The sequence below is a fragment of the Dromaius novaehollandiae genome, chromosome 5 (assembly GCF_036370855.1).
Source record: "Dromaius novaehollandiae isolate bDroNov1 chromosome 5, bDroNov1.hap1, whole genome shotgun sequence".
Classification (NCBI taxonomy): Eukaryota; Metazoa; Chordata; class Aves; order Casuariiformes; family Dromaiidae; genus Dromaius; species Dromaius novaehollandiae.
Genome location: NC_088102.1, coordinates 42,489,835 through 42,516,628, shown reverse-complemented (window position 1 = coordinate 42,516,628; position 26,794 = coordinate 42,489,835). Strand labels below are relative to the sequence as shown.

The window sequence follows — 26,794 nt, the reverse complement described above, 5'->3', positions numbered from 1 at the left end:
ATGTCGCCCGCCCGGGCGCGGGGGCCGGCGAGGGCGCCGCCACCTACCGGATGAAGGTGGTCTTGCCGGTGCTGTACTGCCCCACCAGCAGCACCATGGGCTTGTTCTCGAAGTCGGCCTCCTCCAGGGCGGGCGAGTGGAAGTCATGGAAGCGGTAGTGCTCCTCCAGCGGCAGCAGCTTGCGCAGGTAGAGCTCCCGCAGCCCCCCGGTCACCGTCTGCACCACGTCGCTGCCGCCGCCCCGCTCCCGCCCGGCGCCCTGCTTCCCCAGCCAGCTGAACATGCTGCCGCCCGCCTCGCCGCGCTACCCCGCCGCTCTGCCGCCCCGCCGCCGCCGCCCGCCGCTCCTCCCCGCGCACGCAGCCGCGGGGGCGGGCCGCGGGCGCCCGCCGGCCCGGCCCGGCCCCCGCCCGCCCTGCGCGCCGGGGCGGTGGCGGCGGTGCCGCCGGCGTCCTGCCGGCGACGTTGCCTAATGGCGGGGGCTGCGCAGCCGGACGCCGCCTCCCGCCCGCCCGCCGCAGCCCTTGGCCGGCGGCTCCCCCCCGCCGCGGGTCTCCTCAGGGGCGCGACGGGAGTCAGGGCTGGCAGCTCGGCCCCTCGCGGAAACGAGCCAAAGGCAGGTCGCGAGGCGTCTCCCTGCAATATATACTCCGTGTCCGGGGGGGGGGGGAGTTGGTTGTGCAGGGTTTGGGCTCCCCCCCCAACCAGTGAGGTTTTTTGGCCCCAGATCTGCCTCTGGAGATTGCTGGTACCAGCCTCTGTCCCTCGAGGTGGAAGCCAGAAGCTCTTGACAAATCGGGTCTGACTAGAGATTTGCCAGAATTTTCACGTTTTTTCTGAAGATTGTAACCGTCCTCAGATGTCAAAGAAGCGCGTGACTAAATGCGGTGGGGGTTAGCTGCTACGTTAAACAACTTACTCTCTCCTAAATACAGTGAAAATTCTCAGTATGACATTAAAATTTTGCTGTGGGACTTAGGTAGCAGATATGGCCATCATTTTTAACTGCAGCTCTTGCCCTTTTTTACCTCAGCTCTTCCGCCTAAGAAGATGACCTTTTCCGCTAATTTTACAACAGATTTTAATGGAAAAAATACCATATTCACTAACAGATTTAAGACATCAATAAAATGAATAAATATTTCTCTGACATGAAAGTTTTATTTGTGCTCATTTGCACAGATGCTTGGGCTTACAGTTAAAAAAGACTGTGGGAATTTTTACTAAATCTGTGTGTAAACGTTGTGTTAGAAGTACATCTTTCCTGTGGCACGCTTAGATAAAGTCTTTGTCTTCTTTGCAATATTCCCATCATCATAATTACTTTTAGCTGGTCCAGCACACCTACTGATTCACATTTTTAGATATTTACCTTTCACAATCCTCCTCCTAATTTCCATCTTGCATGTTACCCTTTATATGTTCCTGCTCTTTTCTAAACACATCAGCAGGTTTAGATGTGTCCTTTCCCTGTCCCCTCCCTCCCTGCCCTGTTCCTCAAAGAACAGATGTTAGGCTTTAACAGTGCTCTGCCTCTGAGCGTTTAACCACTCTGCCTTTTCTTGGTTCCTTGCTTCACATTTTATTTAGGCCTGTGCATGTGTTTTGCAACCTTTTTTTTGCAATTTCCATGCTGAGTCTAAAGATTTTACATCACTTCATGTAGGGTCTTGTTGACTGGCTTCCTCATTTCTGCAAATCCCCTTTCTAAAAGTTCAGTTTCACATTTGTCTTGTTTTTTTTATGACTTTTCCCCCTGAACTCATGTAAACTTATCAACGGCAACATCCAGTGGCAAAGAGGTCCATAAATCAACCACATGCTGTGTGAAGAACTACCTTCTTTTGTTTACTTTGAACCTGACATTTGCTATTTTTGTTTCATCCCCTCGAGGTCTTCTGTTAGAGGAGAGATGCAGTCATTCCCTGTCCGTCTCCTTCAGGCCAAGGCCAAATCTTCTATCTTCCCCCCTTTCATTCACACTGTCCTTTTCCTAGGTTGCATATTCTTTACCTATTTACCCTTTGTGTGGAAGCTGATCCCCCTCTTTGATCATCCCTGTCATTTTCCTCTATATTTTTGTTGAATATAGAGAACTCAGAGATACTGAATTATTTCTTCAGTTCCACTGTACTCTTTTGAAATGAGGTAAATGTTCATTGTTCTCTGTGACCCCTCCGTGGCTCCTGGAAAGCTGCAGGCAGGGAAGGGAAGTGTTTGCACTTACATACCTAGTCCTGCTTGTCTTTAAACTTCCTGCCTTGATGCTTCCTGCTCTCAGTGGGATAGTTTTTGCCCTTCAGACAATAAAACTATACGGGAACCTGGGAGTGCTTCCAAATTCCCAGGTCTTATTGTGCCCTTTAGCTACATCCAGTTCCACACCGCGAGGAGATGCAGCATGCACCAACATGACCTCCTTCTCTGCTCCCTGGTTTCCATGGGAGGTAAACCCTGGGGCATATAGCCCAAGCAGGAGCTGTACGGGCTCCTGCTGTGTGCTCCAACAGACCTAAGTGGTAAACAGAAGAATTACATTTCTGTGAACCACCTAGGAGGAGACCCCTGATGTTGAAGGCAATGGGATTCATCAGGCTTCCATTTTAGGCCCACAATATCAAGATTTCTTTACAAAAGAGACTACAGTAGAACTGATGAGCAGGGAAGCCTCTAGGAAACAGATCAAAGTGCCATGGGCTTGTAGAAACAAGATCTCTAATAAATTAAAAAAAAAAGAGGAAAATTGAATAAAAGTTAAATTAATTCTAGGAAAACATATAAATGGAGACTTGGGATTTCATCTCTCAAATACAGCACTCAAACTACATTCAGTTTTGAATACAGAAAATTAGAAACCTACACTCTTCTCTATCCATAGGTGATACCTTATCATTTTTGCCTAACAATCAAATGAACTATTCCTCTCTTTCTCTCTCTCTCTCTCTCTCTCTCTCTCTGTTCTATATATTTCACTCAGGTATATTCCTGTACAATATAGAGGACAGGTTTATAAATGCTTATATTTTATTTTGCAGATTACTTCCAATTCTCAGACTCCGTCCACACAGAAGAATGTCCCTCTTTACACTCCATGACAGCCTAATTCTCCCCAGAATTTAGATTCACTCAGGCGGTGCTCAGCATTTTACAGAATTCAGCTGAGGTTCCAGGTAATTATCCAGCTGCTGTGAAACCTGCTATATCTGCATCATGAAAATGGAATGAATATATAAAAGAAGCCATGTTAATGTGATGACCAAAGTGTCAGCAAGTTGAAAGTTAATTAACTTTAGCTGGAGTGCTCTATAGCAACTTAAAAAAGGGAAAGATACCATAGTTTGGGTGAGTGGTATTAGAAATATAACTTTAGATCTACTTTGCCTATGTTGTTTATGTATTTTTTAATGTATTATTCTCAAAAGCTTTAAAGTCTCAAGCCTTCAGCATGTACCAGTAACATTTAAATCCAGTTTAATTAAATAAATTAGTGAGAGTCAGTTCTTGGAGAGATGGGCCTTAAATGAAATCCAAAACTCAAACCATCTCAGGATCCTGAGGTAGTTTGCATCTAGGTCTGGAGCAAGCATCATTTCTTTTCAATATTTTTTCAGCAGCTATGAAGTCAGTCTGCATGTTGTCTTTAATTTTTCTGCTTGTAGAGAAAGAATCTCCTAAAATAAATCGCTGTAACATTTATTACCTCCAAAAATATATTTGCTGTAACTCAGACACGAAAAAGTGTTTTCTTATATAAAGTTTAATATTTATTTACATTCACATAAAGACTCCTTAGTTCACAAATTGGCTTCTTGTTGCTGTTTTAGAAACAATGGATTTTGTCCTCTGTTGCACTTCTGGACTTACAATCCTCTCTTTTTATAGAACAGGTAGAGCACAAACACCGTCAACATCAACTTCCTCACGTTTCCTTGTCCACATATTTCAGCCTTGGCCTGAAAGGTCACTTCTGCAAGCAAGAGCATAGTACAGCTTCACCTGGCTACGCTCCTGAGGCTTTCAACAAGGGAAGCACATTAATCCATTAAGGAAGAGCTTTGTTTTTTGTGTTTATTCCCTTTACTGACAGACAGGCTTTAGAATTTTTGGTGACAAACAGAGCGCTCTTCTTAGTGTTCTCTGGCTTTTCTTCCTTCTCTAATCAAGTTCCTTGATCACTCGGAACAGGACTCAGATATTTCATTTTATATTTCCTAGTGCTGGGCAGCTGGCAGAATGCTGGGATCCCTCTTGACCAGGGACATACACATGCCATCACCACTGCGTGATTTTTGCAGAGGTGGCTATTTCTTATGTTGCTTTTTCCTCTCCACTGCTGTGCGCAAGGCCTGAAGAATCAAGTCTTTGTTATTCTGGACATTGTAGTAACTTAGTTTCACCAGTTTGTCAAAGTTTTCCTCTGAATAACTCAGATTGTTTATGTAATATGGACCACAGGTATTGGCAACATCAACATCACCCTCTGCCATCTCTGAGGGACTACGTTTCACACCTAAGGGACAAACAATGATTGGGATAATAAGCGAAACATGATGAGGGTCTGCACGTTTCTCAAACGTGCAGTTGATCACAACCCCAAGATTTCCCTCCACAGGCATTTTATTGCTGGTATATTTGATTGGTAGCAGTGGGGTAGAGGAGCTGGTGGAGGTATGGGGGAGTACAGGTTGTTCTGGGCATCCTAGAAAATGCCAAAACAAATAAAATAGTTCCCTTTCTGAACACAGGAGGGTGCAGCTGCGATCCGTCTCTGTGCCTGCTCCTCCAGCCCCAGGCCGAGCTGGCAGCGCAGCCAGGCACCGGCCCTGGGTATCCCTCCAGAGGCTGCTGCTCTCCCAGCCCTGGCTCCTGCCTTGCTGCCATCTCCTAGCCATCGCAGCACCTTGCACGTCTAGCTAAGGTGATGAGTAAAGCGCAATTACTCTTTCTTTCCTCTCCTTCTCCCAGAGCAGGCAACTGCAACACGGACATCATGACAGCATAATTTCTTTACCAGCAAAGGGCCTCTGATGCCACTGCCACTTTCTGTGCCTGCCAACTTTGACTTTACATCTTATTTCCCTTTCTACTATGCTTTCATGTTCCAGAAACAGGCTGCTGAAAATCTGCCCATTTCAGGGATTCAGACAAAGGATATTTCCAAAAGCAGACCTGCCTTTTCAGCCAGCTATCCCCTAGCACAATCTGCTACATCAGCTCTTGGTTCCTACTGGGAGGAATAATCAAAAGGTAGACAAAAAAGACCACAAAAACTAAATTCTATTATCTAAACCTAGAGACTTCACAGAGCTGTTATCTGGACATATCCCGGAAGCAGATGGCACAAACATTAACCGTAATTTCCGCAAGCTACCTATTGCTATAAAAAACTGCAAGCTTTATGAAACCTCAGCAGTGAGAATGAACCTAATATTGCCTGAAACACTGAGACATGGCAGGGTACACTGAAAGACCTTTTCATGCACATGTCATCATCCCCAGATAATCAACATATATATGACAGCCCCAGGCAAAACAATTAGGCAGATAGTCCTAGAAGTGATATCTCTTAAAATACTAGATACATCATGTCTTATAACCTGAAGACAAATTCAGTTAACTTATTTATTTTAATTCATTTGACTATAGAAACCAGATCCAAAACTAATGCAAAACTTAATGTTTATTTTCAGGCTATCACGGAGAAAACATTCATAGGGACCTCCTCAATAACTTGTTGGTACTGGGAGACAAATACCTAAGACTTATCCTGTGATCACAAATGCCAACAAATTTATGGATGCAGGAGATGTAAAACACATCTCTTCACTTGTTTTTCTAAGACCTTCCACAAGTCACCTATGACTCAGTGCAGCAGCTGATCTCAGCTTGGACCTGACCATCTGCTCTAGAGACTGGCAGGAAGGGTGCTCTTTATTTAGCTGCTTTCTTGGACACACCATCACCTACTGAGCTGGTGAAAGTATGTCTATACACTAAATTCAGTACATGCAACATATACCACCTGAGCTGAGGGTGCTGTACGCTGTACCCAGTATGCGAACTTGCCCTTCCTGAACTCTGAGCAAACATGAGCTCTCTCTGCCCACAATCAAAGAATGTCAAAAGCCCGCTTGACCGTATTAGCTTTGGCTCAACTCTGCACTAATGCAACACCGCACATGGGCAGACTGAACTTACATCTGCCTTTTAGTACAGATGCAGAATAAAGAGGTTTGTGGAGATTTTCCACCTTCCAGGGACAAGGCTCAATGAATTTGGTTTAGTTGTGCAGATTCCTGGGCTCCAATCCAACCCTAGGCCAGAGATCCACTGCTGTAGGTTAGCCTGCACCCTGACATGAGGGTTGTCACATTTTTTTCCTTCCCTGTCTTTCCCATAGACCCTTAGGTTTTCTAACAGCTGGCATGAGGAAAAGAGAGTAGTGCCAACCAGAGAAATGAACATAAATGGCAGATAAAACTATCAGCAATAGTTACCAAAGGTTAACACAGACAGGAAATATAATGCTTGATTCCCTCTTATCACAGATGTGAGAGCACCAAAGATGAGAGAATTTTTCTATCAGCTTCCAATGAGACCATTAAATTGGCACCAGGTTGTTACCACAGATAATAACCCACCTCTTCAGTCACAAATATCTGCAATATCTATATTAAAACAGGGCGGCAGATCTTGTAGAAACTCATCATTGTCTTTCACTGAAAGGATCTCAGGCATTCAGAGAAGCTTCTCAAACATGGATCTTTTCTGTGCTTGTCTTGCTACAAAAAAATCCTTTTATGTTTCCAGAAATCAGTTTATTCACTCAAAGTGATTATCCTGGAAGGGTCTCTGTAAGACCAGTAAATGTACTCTGCCTGGCTTTGCAGAGAGTCATGAGCAACTGGTACTACTCTTGAATGAAGCAGACTAAGCCTCATACAGAGGAATTCCCCTTTCTATTCCAAACATGAGATGCTCTAACCAATGCAGAAGTAACCCAGTTTAAATATGTCAGTTTTACTTATATACTGTCCAGGCTCAAAACTCTTACTGCTGAACAAGCTCATGGATGAGCTGGCTCCAGAAAAACTGCCTGTTCGTGTAATTGAGCTAATACTTCAGATGCTGTACAGTCTAGCTTGGGCCAGGATACAGTACTGAAATGCTGTGAGTTCTGCTCATCGCTGATCTCTGTCTGTAACTGGCCCAACAGACCTCTGTTCCCAGCCTCGGAGCTTTCTGTGGCATCCATCCTGCCAGCCCGGGCGAGCGGCGGCCCCTCCAGAGAGGCGGCAGCCTCCTAGCCCCCTCTGTGAGCTGTGCCCTTGCATGCAAGTTCAGCAGAAGCTCCTGCTCCTGAGGTCCCCACCAGGACCTATTCTCTCTCTGATTCTTTATATCAACCTGCAGCTACTAGCTGAACCAGTCAGACAGCACAGACTTGTCTGAATGCGCTTAATATGCAGATATCACATAGGCCTTCACATATACCTGCTACACACATAATAAAACCCCATTTTAGATTCCCTGATAATTTAGGTTGACAAGGTTGACATGCGCAGCATCTAACATGTACCTTATATTAGATAGCTAAGCTAGGAACAACCATCCCTGGGTTCTGCAAATCACTGAGAGGGAAAGAGACAGGTAAAAGAAAGCAATATACAGGAGCTAATTTTCCATTCCTGTTCTAGTTCTTTCTGCTGTTCTCCTTTCTCTGATTCTTTCCAGAAAGGGCAACTAGAGAAACTAACCTTTTAGGTATCTGATCTATGTTAAGTGCTTGAGTTTAAAGGTGTGTGTACCTGTGTAAATACCCCTGGCATACTCGAAACCTGTTAAAAATCCCAGTTCCATATCTCAAATAAGCAAGGAACTCAATCCAGAATATCTACAAAGTCAAAATACTGTATGATTGTTAATGATTTAAAAAAATAAGAATACAATACAATAAGGACCTGTGTTTTGTTATTAAATTTCATCTACTATATACCATCCCAGGATTTTTGGTTTTCAGTATACTTTTTAATCACTGAAGTGATTAAAAAAAAAAAAAAGTGTTTCCATAGTAAAAGTTAGTGATTTTATCATCTGGAGAAGAAACAACTGAGTTTTTTTGGCACCAGGAGAAGTAGTACGGAGTTGTGAGAGAAGATTAAGAGAAAATACCTGTTTAAATTAATCTGCTTTGAAGTGACTGGCAATGTTGCTATTTAAACTCCTCTCTTGATTTCAAACTCTAGGACTCGCTGAAGTGAACAGAAGCTGTCCACATGTCTCTGTGTTATATTTTCCTCACTTCACTAGTCCACACTTTTGTTTTCAAGGTTATCTGCCTAACTGTAAGCCTGGAAATGATTAGAAACAATGAAATCCTTGGATTCCCAAGAGCATTCTCTGACAGGAAGGAATGAGAAGTATGGAAGCAAATGACCTGCTAACCCTGCTAATTTTTGCCATTGCAGACAGAGAGAGTATGTTTTTTGTCTGTGAACTCTAAAATCCACCAATGAAAACCCTGAAAAAATCTGAGGGGTGGCATGCATGTCCAAGGCTCAGCCTAGCTGCTGCTCTACTGTCAGAGAACATTCTGTATTTTATGGTCCCTGGTATAGTTCAGATCTAGGCATATCTGATACCATAGTGGGACTCTGAATCCGTAAGTGTTTACAGGAGGATGTGAACAATAGATACTGTGCAGTAACAAAGAGAAAGTGGAAGGCTGCTGCTTCTGAAGAAGTGGTGGGTTGCTGGAAACTTACCAGGTGCTTTGTAGTCCCTGAAGGTGTCATTTACTAGAGGGAAAAATACCACAATAGGTGTTTCTGGGCTTTCCTTGTCACCAGCAATGTAGCATTCCTTCAGATTCGGTGTTTCCTGCTCATCTGGCACCTTTTTAGGGAAAGGAATTCCTTGTTCTGCAAAGTATTTAGAGGCTTCTCTCAGAGGCTGGTTTGCCATAATAGGAAAATAAGACAAAACGTCAGAACATGCTGAAGACACTGTGGGTTTGTGTCAAAAACAATTTCACTGGGAATGCTTGTGGAGTAAGGGCCAAGTTCTGACAGGTTGTGGCACGTACCCAACCTAGGTGTTTTAACTACATTTCTCCATAGACTGGATAGGGAGCCAAGATCTGGAAGGCCAGATAGCAGTTGGCCCGAATCTCTTCAGAACCTCGATGTTACAGTGGTCACAGCAACTAAATTAGGTACTCCTAGAAGGTGGTCTGAATGCACTGAGCATCTCTAGGTAACAGTGGCAGAACAGCAGTACAACTCTTTGTGCCCTTTCCCGTCCACAGTGTGACTTTCTGTGGCTGCTGATACGTTTCCAAGGCATAGTTGCACACAGACAAGAATACACTGACTTTCATAGCCTTCCCACCTAGAGGTCTGAATACCTTCTGGAGCAGTCTACTGACTATAGGAAGAACAGGACAGCTACACTTCTCACCCAGGTATCCCAAGGATCTAGAGTTAAACAGGATGGATCTGGCTCCACATGCCTCTCCGAAAATTTAAATTCCAATTTGGATATTAAAAATATTGCCTTTAGATGGCTTTTTATTCCTAAGGAATATCAAGTTCCTAAATGCAACTGTTCTTACATTTATTTGCATATCTGTCCTCCTGCATCAAATGCTTAAATTGTTACAATTGTATTGCTCTGAATGTACACTTTCTTGTGCATGAAAATGTGGGAAGGCATCTTTAGACTCAGAAGTCTTAGATAATTCTTAAATGCATATAGTTTTATTCATTCTACACCTAACTGCCTAAAAAAACCCAACCAAAACACATATACATATAAACACAATGTTAAGTTTAAATACAAATTAAAGACAATTCTTTCATTTCTTTCATATATGCATAGTACAAAAAAATGGACAGATTCAGTTTACTAAATGCTGACTTACTGATAATACTTGTACTGCTCAGTAAAGATATGTGACCCTGGTAAACAGTCAGCTTGATTACTCTGCCCAGATATTGGAAAAAGGTTTCTCTGACTAGAAGATCAGCCATTCTGGTAACTCAGTGATAAAGCCGAGATATCGTTAAAGAAGAATGTACAAGTCTCACCCCTGTTTGTGAACCTGAACTGTAGTTGAAATGCAAAACCACATCCACTTTCCTTTCTGGTCTCATAAGGGGTGGGTAACTGGTAGCAAAGGCAAATGCAGTATCAATCAGAATGAGGGAGTCTGTTGCTCCTGTCAGGTGGTTGGGCTGGGAGTCAAGCTCACAGTCTAGAAAAGAAGCATTTATTTTTAGGGGATGTACTCAATACAAAAGATGTACTACCGTGCTGAAGAAAGCCAAGAGTTAGCAAAAGAGAGAGAATTCAACTTTTCTTTGGGCTTAGACCTACCTATATAGCTGATAGCTGCAGTTCAGTCATTTCTAGGTTCCTTGTCTGGGTTCCTCTCACTTCTCTTTAATTTGCAATTTCATTTGCTTTCCTCTAATTAAGAGGGAGTAACTTGGGCTCAGGAGAACAAAATTAATTCCACCTCTGGATTTTTAGTGTGACTCTGGTCAGGTGAATTTAGGTTTTATTTATAGGGGAAAAAGTCAGAAAGGCACAGCAGTGACTCAACGGACTAAATATGAAAGATGTTTGGTGCCTTGCATGCTACAAGAACAGGCACATAGATATTAATGTATGCAGCTGAAGGAAGGAGGCAAATCTCCTTGTGGAATACTGAAGATCTGATACCTGACTGAGCACAAATTCCCGAACTGTATACAGGAAATACTGTTACAATGGTTATACCTTACTTACAGGTAAAAAGGTCAAATAAAACTGGGTTTTATTCCTTGAGTACTGGCCAGGCAAGAGGCAGCATACAATGGCACCAATTCCATGCACACATGGGCTGTCTGGCTGAGCATCAGCAGGCAAATGCTGCTCGACTAATCAGGGTCTCTCTCTTCTACCAGTTGCCATTCTTTGTGAAATTTATATGAATTTACTTTTGAAGCCTCTCCTTTTAATTAATTTCAGCCATCAGTGACAAACGGTTTCAAATATTACTAATAGGCAGTCAGCTTAATTCCTTAAGCCTTGTTTCCTTTCTAAAAGAACAGTCTAAAATACAACTAAAAGCAGGGTGTCATTACTATACCTTTCCATTTAGAAAACTCGCTCTCCAGGTAGTTGGTGTTCATCTGTAAGCCCTTTAGGAAATTGTGGATTTCTGAAGCTGCTGGACGTAACATGACAATGTCTCGGAAAATGTTTGAGAAGCTATCAGGGGCAGAAACCACTCGAGTATCTAGTTCATTTGGTCTTGTAGGGAATAGGGTTTCATCATCTGAAAAAAGAAAAAAAAAGAAAAAAAGGGTAAAAGTTCTTTTATGCGGTTTCATTGTTGAGATCGTCCTATGCAACCATGATTTATTTTAATGTCTGGGAAAACTTTGATATCTTTCTCCTTTTATTTCCAAGATCTCCAAAAATCTCAGTTTTTCAGCTAAGCTTTGAAAAATCCATTTCTCCTTCTCAGTCCCCAGTGGTGAAATCCTTGCTGGTACTGTAAATCAGTCCACCTCATCTACTATAACTTCCTTTGCTTTTCTATGATTTTATCCCCTCCAATATCCTGCACTTATCCTGTCTTCCTTTGCTTCTTCATGTTACTCATTATCTCTCAGTCACACAAACAGAAAAATGCATGTGCACTTCAAATCCCTTTTCTAGCAAATGCAAGCTCCTTGTTTTGGTTATCAGAAACCATCCCCTACACTTGCAAGAAGATAAACAAAATCACTCTTCCTTCTCATCTTTTTTTCTATGTAGTGAATATTTCTTGTATGTTTGTCCTTGAAATCTCGGTCCTGCAGATCTTTCCTAACTAGGTAGCAAGTTTTGCAAATCTCATCCTGACGACTGGGTTGGAATGACTTACAATAGTACTAAAGTTTGTATTCTGGCTTTGTAAACTCCAGAGAGGCAAGGGTGGTGTTTTCTTTTGTTTTTACAAAGCCTCATGCCATATTCCATGTTCCAAGAGAGGAATGGGGAAGACTGGATCGCTAGGATAGCCTCCAGCCTCTCCTACTGTACAGGAATATTTTTCTCTGGTTTTACCCTTGTGAACTGAAAATGGCTCATATGAGGGGCCATTCTCTCTTGTTTCTGTGAAGGATCCCATCGATTCTTTTCCTCATATAGCTAAAAATGATTGCCATATTGTATGTAACACATGGCATGAATTTCCTCTTGGTTTCTGTGTGGATTCTAACACAGCCTCAAAGAAGGAATTCGAAAATGGCTTTGAGAAATTCAGTGAGAGAACAGCAGCACAAAGATGAAAAAAAAAAAAAAAGAAGAAAAAGAACATAAAAGAGCATTAGAGTATAATAATAACCCACCTATGTCAGTAATTTTGTCTCGGGTCCATCTATACCAGAAGTCTTCTGAATGAACAGATATAAACCAAGCATCCATAAGGTTCAAAGAAAATACACTGCTCCAGATCCCTGTGACATAAGATATGTGTCAAAAAGCAATGCAGTAAAGATATGGAAGCATTTCCATTTACAGTGACCTCCATCACTTCCTACATTCTCCAGGAAACTTTATTCACTGAATTGTCTTAGTGGGAACACAAAAGGGAGTGTCTTTTTGAATCAGGATATGTATCTATAATATATATAAAGAATCTCACTTATTGACAGTGTTTTCAATATTTTCAATATATCTGCCAATACAGTCATTGTTGTTGTGTGGCAAATAATGTTTTATCAAGTGTATCTTAGTATAATTTTCCTGTCTTCAGTGTTTCCTTTTCCCCAAGTTCCCAGTGTTTGTGATTCTAAAGATTGTATTTGTTTAGAACGTAACCCTGTTACAGATATGCAGTCACAACACAGGACTGCCAACCACAAATATTCAAGATTGATATACTAATCTCCCTCTGAAGGAGGGGGCTGGCTTAAAAATTCTCAAAACCAAAAATGTAAATATATGGGTCTTTCGATTTGTCTTCTGATTTTTGAGGATTTAGAGCATATCTGGGTCACAGTCTCAAGTTCTTCTCTGTAGTAATAGGTGTTGTGAACTTAATGACAGTCCAGACTGCCACCTATCTGCAACGTTTCAGGTTGAGAAAACACCACTACCTGATACTGCCAGAGGTGTTGAGTGTGTAACAATGTCTTCCTGTGCCTTCCAAACCCTGGTATTAAATCTGGCATCTTGGAAGAAACGGAGTGATGGGCAGAAAAGACTGCAACTGATCAGCTCGGTGGTTACCTGAACAATCAATACCAGCCTGATCAACAAGAACAGGCTAGGAAAGAGCAGCATGACCTATGCAGTCAGTCCCCACTATATTCCGGGAGCAAGGGTTTAAAGTAGCTCACTTAATTTGCTGAAAGCCTTTCAGATAACTGTGTCACTAAAGTAACACATTGTGACTGAGGAGGCTCTGGATCATCTGCAGGGCACCTGGAGAGAAGTGTCCCGTAGTCACTCTACAGCACTGAGGAAGACGACTACCAAGGAGAGAGACATCAGATGGGGCTGAAATGTTTGACCACAGAAGAGGAGACCTGGGTACCATTTGGCATTACATCCAGGGAAGCGGAATTTCTAATGTCAGGCTGCTTCCTCACACCTCGCCACTGGCTGTAGCGCAATCTCCGCACAGGCAAAATAGTCTTAATGTGACTTAACTTCTCCAAAAACCTGAAACTTCCCTTATGCAATTAGTGGGAGTAGGAAGAACAAGGAGGCAAGAGATTGCTTTCACAAAGGGAAAAAAAAGTTGTTCTTACTGCTCTTATCATTCTTAGGCAAGGAGGAGAAAGGTAAATATTAGGAACTGTTTGCAATCCAAAATGGAAGTGTTATCATGGAGGATTAATGAGGGTTAGCAGCAGTCGGGATATTTTAGATAAAAGGCTATATTCTAGAGACCTAGGTTGCAAAAGGGACTGATAATTTAAATTAAATGTAATGGTACACAAATTCTCTTGCTGACATAAATATATATAAATATTGAAAGGCCTCACATCAGTCAGCACAACTGTATATGAAATCAAATAAATCTGTTCAGCTGAACAAATTCACAGAGAAATTTAAAAATCTTGCAGACCACAACCTGTTATTAATTCTAATATTTCACCATGTGCTTTTTATGGCAGATGAAAATATACTATCTGCTTCACTTCACAAGAGAGGTTTGCTAGAGAATAGATTATATTCTGTTACATTACATTTCCCCAGAGCAACAAGTCACCTTCCAAGAAGCAGATTCTGGATTCTGGTATTTTCTTCATCAGGCGACCCATGAAGAACTCACTACCAAAATCTTCTGCACGAATGAAGGCTCCATATTTTAGGATTCCTACCTCATAAGGAGTGAATTCCACCCATTCTTAAAAAAAAAAAAAAAGAAAAAAAAAAAAGGAAAGGCACAGGACAGACTGATTACAGCAACAGAGAGGCAAATCAGTTGGATAAAACATATGATATTAGCTAGGTTAAGGCAAACTAGTTTCTGAACTAACATATATTGCAAACAGACTTATATCTAAATGTGTCTACCAACTTTAGATTTTTAAAACTTTCTACATAAATGTTTAGAAGGCAATTTCATGATAATATCCTCCATCATCCTGCTTTTTATCCAGAATACAGCTGAAAATAGAAAGGCCTTTGAAAACTGAACTCAAAAATCTACTCTTAGGTGCATTAGTCCTTTAGAAGATTTGTGCAATGAATCGATTTATTTGCCTAATCTTAAACAGAACCTTATTGGGATTAGAAGTTAAATGCAATTCCGGAGTGTTATTGTTACCTCTAAAATCCTGGTCGCTGATTTTGTCCTTCACATTGAGAGAGAGGTAGATGGGCAGGGGATTCTTACCGTGATTTAGTGCCTGCTGCTGATCTGTCAGCTTATGGGAGTTTTCCTGTTTTGAAGAAGGACAGTAGCTGAGGACAGTTAGATGACACCAAGAGCCTCCCACTTCATCTAAGCCTGGACTCTGACAAAGAAGTGCATACCAGGCTCCAACAAGGCTTCATACAGAAATGTGCTGTGACCCCTGTCTCTGGTTGTCCCCCGCCCCAGCACTTCAGCATACAGATAGTCCTTGTGACTTGAGTACTCTTAAGTTAAATTCTTATGCAGAAATAAAGCCAGAGATTTAACTGGTGGGAAGAAGACATTGTTACTCATATTGTTTATTTCAGAAAAAAATGTCAGGAAATGTTTGAAAAGCATTTTTGGCATGAGATTTCATTTAGTAAGAGTGGCCCCTGCTCCTAATAGCCCAGGAAATCCTCTTTTCCTCAGTGCTGTGGTAGAGCCAAGGCTCAGACAGAGTTAACGCTCAGCACGGCTTGTCCCTCACTGCTTTGCTGCGGAGCATCTTGCATATTCAACACCAGTAGAAAGGGCAGGAGAGCTTGGGAGGGGGGCTAAGGCTTGGCAGGGTGCTGACTGCAGCACCTCCTCAAAGGGGAGACCCTGCAAGAGCTGCAGGTGCTCCCGCCTCGCCGGAGCGGCCCTGGGAGGGACGGCTGTGCTGCCCGGGGCCACCCTGCTTTCCTCAGGCTGCGCCAGGTCCAGGGGACAGAGCCATTGCACCTCCTGGCCGAACCACCCCTCGTGGGGCTCTCCTGTTGTGCCGCACTGAGGTGGGGGGAATTACAAAAGGGAGCATTCGTATTACTGGGAGAATATTTTCTCTTTGAGTATAAATGGCGCAGTGGGATAAAAAAAAATCATCAATAATAAAATACAGCCTTGTGTGTGGTCTGAACATTGCTGTTTGTTGGAAATGGTTACACAGTGAAGAAATAAAGTTAGCAACTCAGAGATAACTTTGTTTTTGTTTGAGATTTTTCACTGCTTTCTCACACTGTGCAGCTTTTCCCCCCCTTTTTAAAGAGGGGCAGGATTTTCATTTAAATACTTACACACGAAATCACTTACAAATCATTCATACTAGAAGTTTTCCATTATTTCCCTTTATTCACGCCCTATTTTTATCAAGTGTGGTGTTAAATGCTACATAATACAGCCAATAAACATCAAGAATGATACTGCTGAGGCACATGCTCTAGGCATTCACCATCTGTCCTCGTTGGAATATCCACTAAATATGCAAATCTGAAAAGAAATGTGTTTCTACTGTACCTTATCATGGAACATGGTTTCAATGATGAGTCCCCACAGATCTGTGAAACATATCTGGTGTCCATCTTGCTTCCTCTGGTACAACTCTTTTAAATAGTATTTTAGACGATCCGGTGCAAAACAAGCAAAGAACTTATTTTTGAGCACGTGCTTTCGGACATCCTTGAGAGTTTCCTCAAGGTCTTTTTGGGACCAGTCAGGATCTTCATACAAATTTGACATGGTCCTTAAAGAAGAAAGAAACACAAGGAAAAGTTTAAGTTCTCAGCTAGAGCACTGCAAAACCAAGGGATTTGGGGTTATGGAGGTTTGTGTGTTATGCATTGATTTGAGATTGTAGGATGGGTTTGATATTTGAAGGAAATGAAATGCCTCAATGTAAGCTAACTACACCTAATTGAAATGAGCAGAGACTTAGAAAAAGTGACTGGAAGTTCTGTAGTTAACTTAAAGAAGAGAAAGCCAAAGGGGAATATGATCTCTGTCTTCAGATATGTATAAGCAGGTTGCAGAGAAGATCCTTATTCATCTGACTTGTGCATGCAGTAGGGATGGAGAAATAACTGCGCTAAACTGCAACCTTGGAAGTTAGGTCATGTTTCAGAAAAAAATTTCTAGCAGTAAGAGAAAGCCTGAAAGAGGCTGCCTAGTGAGTCTCATGGAGTGCTTTTCCTTCCTGGAGTGCTTTAAGAACAAGTTCTGAGATAAACTTCTGAGATAGTCTCAGTAGATCAGTATTTGCGATGCCATCCATGTATTTAATCAGGATGGAATTGATTCCAAATGCTGGCAAATACCGACTGAAGGAAACAAGAAAAAGTCACAGCAGAAGGAGAAAGCCTGTTCTCCATAGTACTGTCCAAAAAGCTGTGAACAATGATGGCTTCTGATTTGGCAGTTAATAATCACTAAATATTTAACTATGCTTCAGCTACCACTGCAAAGATGTTACATCTCTTTTTGTTATTTCTTGGCATCATTGACAGAACATTCCTGTGAAAACTTTACTTATCTTGGCCTTACCATGTTGTGCCAGATAAACCAGTGATGTATGAGACACAGTCCAAAACATTCAGTTTCTGTACACTTAGAAGGTGAGCATACATGGCCGTCAGAGCTCTGGTTCCACCACCCGTGGTCATGATTGCCACCACAGGTACCTATTCAATCCCAAAAGACATGCATTTAATGAAATAGTGTGGGAAGGGAGAGAGATGTCCATGACTAGAAGAGAGACAGCACCACAGCATTGATAAAGCAATAAAGAAGTGTGCCATCAGTTTGCAAGGAGAAGCAAGACCTGAATTAATCATGGGGCATAGCAGGAATAAGAAATACTTCATGTTTTTTCTGCTAAGCAGCTGTGCATTAGGAGGGTGAATTCTACCATCTCAGATATCACATTTTCAGTGCTCTATTTATTCTGCAAAACCAATAACACAGACCAGCAAAAAAACTTGAGCAAATGGTACCTCCTTCCATCTGAACTACAATAGACCAGGAAATATATGTGCCGTCTCATACTTTCTATAAGAATAACAATAATTGCTCTGTTACTGAAGTTTGCTGAATATGACTTCCACTGGTTTGCATTTATTTTATGAGTTGTGTTCAGATATATCATGGCTAATGGGTCTAAGGGAGCACTGACCAATTCAGACCACCTAGTACCAAAAGCTGATGACCCTACCACCTTTCACAGCTGCTGGAGGGAAACAGGAGCCATATTCACTCCACCTACCATGTTTGTATATACACGACTGGGACTGCAAGTGCGCTGTCATTACTTCTTTCTGGGATGATACAGAACCCCAGGGTCTGGTAGTCTTAGAAGACGGATTAATCCATGAAAATGTATTGGCTCAGTTCACAGTAAAGACAGACACCATGCACTGGGGTGCATTTACCTCTTGTGCAAAGAGTCAGCAGACCCTAGGGAGACTGTTCTGCATGGAAGTGTTGGTGCCGCTAAGTCAGAGGGGAAGGAAATGGCCCATGGCTTAGTGCTGACATTTAAATGCAAGATCTTGTGTGGAAAAGGTCCAGCTGTGCAAAAGAACAGCGAAGCTCAGTTTAGGGGGAAAGGAGGAAAATTTGGCCTCTTTGCTTGTGAGGTCAGGCTTCATGCTGTAGCCTTGGTGGTATTACTAAAAAAAGAGGCTTGATTTTTTCCCTGCCTTGGGCCCTCTGTTATCACTTCAATTTGACAAGTAAGTTACACACTCTACCTTCAAATGATGATGCAGTCAGACTGGAAGCATGAAGTGCTCACACAAAAGATGCCTAAATGTCAGCACAAAATGCAAACAAAAGAAAGTCTAGTTTTGAACTGCGGAAAGAACTGCTGAATCAATGTGTTTGAGCTGGCTGAGATTACTGCTAATCCTAAAAAAGAAGCTTTTGCTATAGTCCTGAGAGCATCTAGCCCATCTCTGCATTACCATGCAGTTTGCTTTCAGTGCAAAGTGAGATGCATTAGGAACAAGGCTACAGGTTTTTACTAATATTCCCTATGAGCACTCATTTCTTCCCTAGAACAGAGGGGGAAAAAGTCCGTAGCTTGCACATCAAATTTCCTGATCCCTTGGAAATGGTGAAGATTGAGCACAGACACCACATTTTGACACCCAGTTGGTAAAGTACTGTGGAGAAAGCAGAGAACAATTATGTCTCAGATACCTCATCCTCCTGCAAGTCCTCTTCCAACTGGAGGACCTCCTTCAGAGCAGCTGCAACCACCTTCTTCCTCTTACAAATGAAATCCTGTTCCTGGCCACACAAGTCAAACCCCAGGCGCACGTCTAGGTCTTCCTGGCTGGAACACAGGAAAAAGTATCACACATTATGTTTATAGCCTAAGTCAGTAATTAAATAATTTCCAGTTCATAAATAGACATGCCTGTATCCCCACATCTATATAAAGCAACACAGGAAAAGAAGAGCTGAAATGTTTTTTCTGTTGCTAGAGAGCTACGGCACCTCTTCCTTTGGACTGAGAGTGAGGTTTTTTTCTTATTGAAAATGCTTGAAATTGGATATAGCTACAAGTAACAGAACTGCTCCCTTTCAGATGCAAAGCCAGAAGCCTGCAGAGGGCAATGTTTTAAAGATGGCTTTTGAGTGCACCTTTGAGAGTTGCAAACCTCCACCCATACCTGCAATTCATGGACTAAAGCTGTGGACTTCTATATTCAAATGCTTCCCCCCCCCCCCCCCATATATGGTCATTTCTGAATATTTATAAGCACTACAGTTACAGTTTTGAAGCTGCTATGAAAATCTTGTATAGCTGTGGTAAGGGAGAGATTTTAAGTGGCAGCGATAAACTCTATGTCTACTTCGTGGCATATATACTGCAAATAAACAGCACAATCAAAAGCGTACTTGCTTTTATAAGGGAAGAGAACTGTACTTCCTACAAGATGTGACATACTGAATTTTACTAAGGACTTAGCCATAACTCAAAATGCAATGTGTTTCCTTGAAAATAAGCAATCATTTGATTGAATTAACTTGAGTTTAATTTGAGCTTAATCTTTCTGAAAAGAGGTTAAAAATGAACACAGGTACATTTATTATTTCAATTCATTCCCACCCCAGAGTGACCAGGCTTTCTGGCTCTGGTCTGTTAGTTGCTTTGGCTCTACTCAGGAAACAGAAGTGGTTGCTTGAACTGTCCTTCTCTTTTCCTTTGCAGAGTCTGGGCAGTGGCTAAAACAGCCAGGGCTCCGCAGGGGATGGGAAGTCCCACTGCCCAGGAGGAAAGGGCCATCCGGACCAAGGCCATTTAACGTGGGCTGCAGCTGGAGCTGGCCTTGTCACCAAGAGACATCCGCATGGCTAGCGAAATTCATGCTGGCAAAGCTTCTCATTGGACACCTCATTGCTGTTCTATGTTAGTTCTGACTAGCTTTTTTTTTTTTTAAAAAAAAAAAAAACAACAAACATTTTGATAAACAATTTGCAGACCAAGATCTGCATTAACAGCAACAGTAGTCCAGGAGATAGTTTTATTTCACTGAATTTAGTATGCAAAGCCACAAATGCTTTATAAGCTGTCTTTCTAAATGATGGACCTCTCCTCCCCAGTTCCAGACTTTTCGATAGAATTTACAACTGGACTGAAAGCCAGTATGTTTATTAACCAAAGTTAATTTCTGGCAAAGTTTTAAGTCATCAGATCCCAGAATTAAAAATACCTTCTTCAGCTACTTCTGTGGTATTCTACAGATACAGAAGGTGACCTACCAGAGGAGCTTTCAAGAGCAAAAGTATTAGGAACAGATGGCATAAAAAGGAAAAACAATATGTTTATACTTTCTTTTAGTCAACTAGTTTTCAAATGCTGCCTTTATTGAAAGTCTGTATTTGACAAAGGTTAGTAGAGCTATCAAAGAGTGTCTACAGAGCCACCTTAGTGCGAGTTTTGGTTACAGCAAAATATGAGTAGAAAATTGGCATGTTCTTTATGAAACCTTTTCTTAAATCACTGTGTAGTCCCATTACATAAAATCATGGTCCCTGAAAGTATCTGTGTTGCATACAATGTCTAACCCACCAGAGGAACATGAAAGGACTGCCACAGTAAAAGGAGTATGGTGAAGTCAGAGGGAGAGACAGCCTAACTCTTTCTAGCCATTTAAATTAGCTGAATTGTTGGAGTAGTGTAAAGGGATCCCATGATCCCTCTAGTTCTTGCCAGAGAATACCCCAGCATCAGTACTTTTTTCCTGAGTGCTCTTTTAAAATCCCTGTGAAAGGAACAATCTGTGAAATGCAGAGCAGAAGCTTGCTCTGTCCTGAGATTTCAAAACCAATTTTGGATTTTTATTTAATGGACTGGTTTCATAAATTGTGATTGTACTAGGTCCATTTTATTTTATAGACTGAAATGAGGGTAAGCAAGCATTCAAGACATACGCAGTAACAAAGGGATTGGAACTTGACTGACAACTATCAGAATGCAAAGAACCAAGGGGAAAAACACGTAAGGAAGACAAACAGGACATCTTACCAGTTTTTCACCTTAAAGCGCAAGTCAAATTTTCTGTGCTGAAAAGAATCAGAAAGGTAAAATAATGTAAACTGATATTTTGTTCAACACAGTCCTCCTTCCCCACTCAGAATGAGGCATAGCTTCTTTGGGTCATTATTACCTCTACAAAGCTCTATATCTCAGTAAAATGATTTTGGGAGATAAACAGTTCTCTCAACACTTTATTAGTATCTGGAGTTGGGCACCGATTTAACAAGTTAAGACTTCAGTATTCTCATTGATAAACTGCATCTTCTCTCCATCATAAAATTCCTGTGTGGGACACCTTATGTTCTAGTACTGCTTAGCTAATGCACAAATAAATAAGAGAAGAACTGCAGTGATGCATCTCACTGAAAAGGTCTACCATTAAACACTGATCCGGAAACTAAAGTATCTCACAAAGCAACCTGAAGTGTCCAGACTGACATGCAAATGTATCAAGGGTTCAGTCTGCCTTGTTAGGCTTTGTGACCAGTAGGTCCCACTGGGTTTTCCCGAATCTCAGAATGTTGATTTCTTTCTGCTCTTGAGTAAGCAAGGAGAGAGAGAGAGCCATGAAGGTGAGGAGAAAGATGAAGACGTTGTCACATAAGCATGGCTTGGCGTGCAGCCCAGTCTGCAGCCTGTGCTAGTGAGCCAGGCTGTAGCCTCACCCCTTTATCCCAGTGACACTCAGTGACCTCTAGCCTGCTTAAGGACATGGAATATACCAGAAGCATGAGTGACATCTTAACATTTCTCTTCCTCCTCTGTCTCCCCTGGATTCCCCTTTTTATTTTGCTCTAAAGAATTTATTACATTGCACGTCACCCTAGATTTGAGGAAGGTAGGAGAATAACCAGTTCTGTAATAAGAGAGGTGGCCTTTGGTTTCTGTTTCTTTGAAAACAGCAACAATTTTAAAAGTTTGTGAAGGATCCTGATGTCCAACAGGCACTTACCTCACTGACTACTTCCCGCTCAGAAGGGAGTGACTTCAGAGGAATAGACAACAGGACACTTCTGCTCTTTCTTGCTCCACAGGACATACAAGCACACTGAAAATGAGCATGGAGTTCTTTTTAAGACAGAAGTATTCCTATCTTGCTGCTTATTCACAAATAAAGGTCAGTTCATATGACTGTCTGTGTTATCTACCATGTTCTGGGGTAACGTACAAAGCTGGGAAGCCTCCTCTTCTTTGTGAATGCAACATCCAGTGAGGGTTGTTTGTATTTGGCATAGTGGAAGAAAGTGGGATCTGGGAGAGGGGAATGGGAGTCACAGCCCAGTGAAACTCTCTGGGTTTCTTCAAAGGATCCTCTCACTGTAAACGTTAGCTCTTTCTCTAAAACAATGAGAGAAAATGCACAGACAAAAAAAAACTACCTTTAACTGCAAGAAAGAGAGAAAAGGAAAAAAAGCAAAAGGTACTTTTGTACAATCTCCTTCTCCTCTTCCTATGTACTTTGAAAGCTGACATTCAACAGTGATGCAAGAACCAAACAGTACAGGTGGTCCTATCTTTATGATGGGCTGAATGGCACTGAGTTTTGGACTTCTGCATTTTTATGGCGCTTGTATCAAGATACAGTAAATGCAGCCAGGTGCCTTGCATTGTAAATCATTTCTCATCCCAGCCAAATAATGAGCAACAGAAGTTCTCAGTCCCCTAAAATAAGATCTGATTCTGCAACAGACATTGACCCTTTTTCTATGAAGAAATTGGCTAATCCTGCCAGAGTGTGTTATGCACGCTCCGAGATTGCCTACCAGATCCAGCCCCTCAGGGGATGTAGCCAGAGGAACTTCTGGATTCTGGATCTTGATCAGGGTCAGGCGTGAGCCAGCTGCTGAGTGGCTAACACCTGCAAAAAATGAGGTGTTTCTGTGCACATGCGGAAGTCGAGCTGTCAGAGTTCCTGAGGAAAGTTAAGGCCATGGACTACAGCACTGAAGGAAGTAAGTTTCTTCGGGGTTTAGCAGTACTACAGCAGAGTTTTACAGGATCTCAACTTTGGATTTAGATACCCTATGTACAGGCACCTGGTAGCCTGTTTGTAGGTTGGCACAAGGTTCCCTGTGAAGTCAGAACCCTGAACCTAAACCTGCTGCTGAATGGATGGCATTTCCTACTGTGAAGTTTTTATAAGTTGCCTTAAACATAGTCAATCAAACCCTTAATATTTGAATGAGGCCATTTCTAGGCAGTGTTAAGAGAAGGTAAAATCGCTAATATCCAGCTAAAGATTTAATAAGCTTACCTGCACAATGCTTCTTTTCCTTCCTTCTGTCCAACTGAACTTCCAAGCAGGCTAGTTCACGACACTGTAACAGACATGACCGAGACAGAAGATTACTCATCCGACCATCTCGCCACCAGTGCTGGCAGATGTTGGAAGGGTCATTGTAAGCAGAAGACTTGAATGTGGGGGCTAAACATCTTGGAGGCTTCTGCCAGACTTGGTGATAGTGAGAATTACTCAATCCTCACATGAAAAGATGATGCTATGCTAGGGACGCTATAGTTTTCTATGGATACAGACAAAGCAGGAGGAAATGACAGCAGTCCAAAAGCTCCTTTAGGGTCATGTTGGCCTCTTCAGAGGGAAGTAAAGCCTAAGAGAAAAAAGTATCACTGGAGAACGAAGACTTATAATGTTTCCTTCGTTACCATAGTCAGCTAAGGTACAGAGCGTTGTAAGAAAGAACACAAGAAAGCAAAGCAAATAATCTTTTACCACTATTGCTCCATTTGTGATGATGGCTTCAGGAGGACTCCAGCTAGAAAACAAGAACAAATAATATGCATTTCATAACAAATATAATCTGGACATTATTTTGAACAAGACAGATCATTCTCTCTTAAACATGTTTTTTTGCTCTTTTCTATTGTTTATAGAAGTACACTCCCTTTTAACTAGATACCACATAAGTACCTAGCAGAAGTGATTCAACTGCAATAAAATGCCAGGTGGATGATTGTAACAGTCCTAATATCACAGGTATGTCCCAGATTGGGTAACAACATTCCCCCAAACCATAAACTGCCTAGAGAATCCTCTCCAGAAAATCAACAGACTTACTGCAGTGGGATTCGCCCATCCCAGAAAGCCAACGCTGAACTATGTAAGTAGCATACTAATTCTAAGAAAAAATATAGAATGGGAAATTGTGGACTCTTTCTCTACACCATGTCATTTTCCCTTCTTGTAAGGATTTGCTAATGCACACATTAATTTTGGGAAAAGGGAGAATCTGACTATTAAGATAATAGGTGCACAGAATGTTTCACTGCACTGATGTACCGCTCTGAGCTGCTGCTTCTGTGATATTTGGGTTTACTCACATGTTCTCCAATGCAAACTCAACTTCCAGCTCCTCCCTCCCCTAAAAGTGAAAGAAAAAAAGAGAGAAAAGGAAAAGAAAAAAAAAAAAGGAACAGTCTCAATTTGCATGTGTGAAGGTTTACAAAGTGGCCTTCATTTTTGCAAGCAGTTTCCTTTATGCTTTAATATGTAACAATATTCTCTTTCTTGCTTGCTTTTGTCAGCAGTAGAGAAAAGAGGCAGCCTTTTCCTCCCAAAGGAAGAGGCAGTATCAACTGAGCTAGCAGAACAAAAGGGGTTTACAAGTCTTCCTAGTAAACTTTTATTTGTCACACTTTCTTCCTTGACAGCTGAACACTATATGCTAAGAGTTGGTGTTTAGAAAAATATTATGGAAACTGGCCCAGTTTTCCTTTCCTTGTACTGTTTTTCTTTTCATAATCTTTGTGAGCATTAGGTAATCTCTGTAGTTTTCTGTCAGATTAGTAAAAATACAAGGCTTCTCTAAAATTGCATCTATTACTGAGCTCAGGGACTTGGCCAGAATCTGTCAGAGGAAACAGATGAGAATTTGTTGAGATTGTCAGGTTTTTCCACCAGTGTTAAATTTGCAAGATACGAAGTTTTTTAATGCTACTTGGAAGCCAGTCTTGGTGGTAAAACACAAAAAACAGCAGATCTCTCTAGTAAATCTAGACATTCATTTTCTTTTGCCTCTGTTTAAACTTCAGATTGAGTCTTTACCTGTGGATTTAGTGGAAATGCCATAAACACTTTTTCCCCAAGGGAGAGTTTAGCTAGATCAAAAAGAACAATCGCATGCTCATCATCATGAATAACATCGTCATCAGAAACAGTCATTTCCAGGATGTTCTGCAAAAGAGATGGAAAACGTACAATTCATTAGAAAGTACCCAAAAAACCATGATGTTCTGCACCTATTCCAACTGTAACATATGCTTTCAAGAGAGGAAATGTGAAAGCACTGATGAGAAACTCAGAAGGAAGAGAAAGAAAGAATCGTCTCACTTATAAGAAACAGATTCTAGTCTTTTCAGTTAAGGCTGAGCTGAGATTTCTTTCAGGTCACCATTTCTGCTTGCCAGTAACTCTCCCAAGTAATGTAATCTTAAATAGAGGTAGCTTCATATTAAAGACTTTCAAGGCCACTTTTCTGTGTTCTTCTTGGGCCTTCAACTTTCAGCATCTGTGTTTGATAGGTATTTGGGGGTAGTGTCATTAGCAGTACCAGACTGAATAAAGATCTTAATCCTACTAGAATTTCATAGCTTTCTGGCTTTGGTATGCTGTTACTTCATGACCTCTCAGTGGAAAATGTATTCTGCTGTCATAGTACTGCTTTACTGTTTTATTTTGTTGTTTCTCTGTATTGTCACTCATTTGCTCATTAGTCTTCTGCAAGGAAGTCAGGCTCACACTGTTGATATACAAATAAGTATCCTTTAGGAGAGAAGTAGATCCCAGAAAAAAACAAAATTGTTTCACTCTAGCTTCCTAGTGGAATTTTCAGTAAACTCAGCAAGGCTTTAGACGACCTGACATCCTGCTTTAGTCTAAACTGAAAGAAGCTGCATACAGATGAGATGAAGAAGAGAGTTCTTGGTTTATTTGCATACCTTGACTTCTCTCTGTATCTGGAAATAGAAAGTTTCATTCCACACTGGATTTCTGCAGTTTTTGATGGCTTTGGTCTGGAATTTTTCATCTGAAGCAGTTGGCAACCAGAGACTCACATAGCAATCGGGTTGACTTACTACAGAAATACAGGCACAAAATATCTGGCAATGGAACTAGGACACAAGAGACTAAGGCATTGAAATGCTCTATAGTTAGAACATGGATAAGACATGGCCAATTATTTCTGACATGCATAGGCCAGAACAGGAAGATAGGAATCACACAGATGAATAAAATTAAGTTGCTGTTCATCACAACACTATTTTAATAAGCAGAGTATTTGAATAACTGCACAATCTTATATGTTATTAAAAAAAGTGCTAGCCAGCAGACAGAGTAATATGGGTAGCAAGAAGTTCCATATTGCCCCTTATCAACATTATTTCTTCTCTCTGGAAGTTTGGCAGGGGGAGAAATTTGCCATGTAGAAATCTGTCTACATTTGGCCACATTATCAGCCTTCAAAAAACAGTGAATACTATAATGTATTTGCTAGACCTTCATATCCAAAAGCCCCTATGTTCTGCATACCATAGTCTGAGACTCACTGATGCTATTACTTGGAGCTCTGGGCTTCTGTGTCAGGCTT

At 41.5% G+C, this 26,794-nt stretch overlaps 2 protein-coding genes and 1 long non-coding RNA gene across 5 annotated transcripts in view; 1 reads left to right on the top strand and 2 right to left on the bottom strand.

The window, feature by feature from the left end:
* The window catches only part of EHD4 (EH domain containing 4), a 31,435-nt gene extending 31,053 nt beyond the window's left edge, over window positions 1–382 (bottom strand). Inside the window, exon 1 of the mRNA XM_026095681.2 lies at window positions 48–382. Within this exon, the coding sequence (XP_025951466.1) occupies window positions 48–283 (236 nt within the window). The 5' untranslated portion in view covers window positions 284–382. The remainder of the gene's footprint in view (window positions 1–47) is intronic.
* LOC112980662 (uncharacterized) lies at window positions 100–7,962 on the top strand. The gene is made up of 3 exons (XR_003258467.2): window positions 100–187; window positions 3,036–3,170; window positions 3,883–7,962. It is a non-coding gene; the product is annotated as an uncharacterized LOC112980662 (long non-coding RNA).
* The window catches only part of LOC112980660 (cytosolic phospholipase A2 epsilon-like), a 36,826-nt gene continuing 14,333 nt past the window's right edge, over window positions 4,302–26,794 (bottom strand). The window contains exons 4-21 of one of the 3 annotated variants that reach the window (XM_064512593.1): window positions 26,145–26,281; window positions 25,252–25,380; window positions 24,528–24,568; window positions 23,920–23,962; window positions 23,443–23,506; window positions 22,357–22,526; window positions 22,141–22,236; window positions 21,177–21,214; window positions 18,842–18,977; window positions 17,186–17,322; window positions 16,163–16,388; window positions 14,816–14,930; window positions 14,255–14,392; window positions 12,384–12,491; window positions 11,135–11,323; window positions 10,089–10,255; window positions 8,766–8,952; window positions 4,302–4,510 (exon numbers count right to left, since the gene is read on the bottom strand). In XM_064512593.1, the coding sequence (XP_064368663.1) occupies window positions 4,302–4,510; window positions 8,766–8,952; window positions 10,089–10,255; window positions 11,135–11,323; window positions 12,384–12,491; window positions 14,255–14,392; window positions 14,816–14,930; window positions 16,163–16,388; window positions 17,186–17,322; window positions 18,842–18,977; window positions 21,177–21,214; window positions 22,141–22,236; window positions 22,357–22,526; window positions 23,443–23,506; window positions 23,920–23,962; window positions 24,528–24,568; window positions 25,252–25,380; window positions 26,145–26,281 (2,330 nt within the window). The remainder of the gene's footprint in view (window positions 4,511–8,765; window positions 8,953–10,088; window positions 10,256–11,134; window positions 11,324–12,383; window positions 12,492–14,254; window positions 14,393–14,815; window positions 14,931–16,162; window positions 16,389–17,185; window positions 17,323–18,841; window positions 18,978–21,176; window positions 21,215–22,140; window positions 22,237–22,356; window positions 22,527–23,442; window positions 23,507–23,919; window positions 23,963–24,527; window positions 24,569–25,251; window positions 25,381–26,144; window positions 26,282–26,794) is intronic. The other 2 variants (XR_010389409.1, XM_064512594.1) reach the window with 2 other exon arrangements.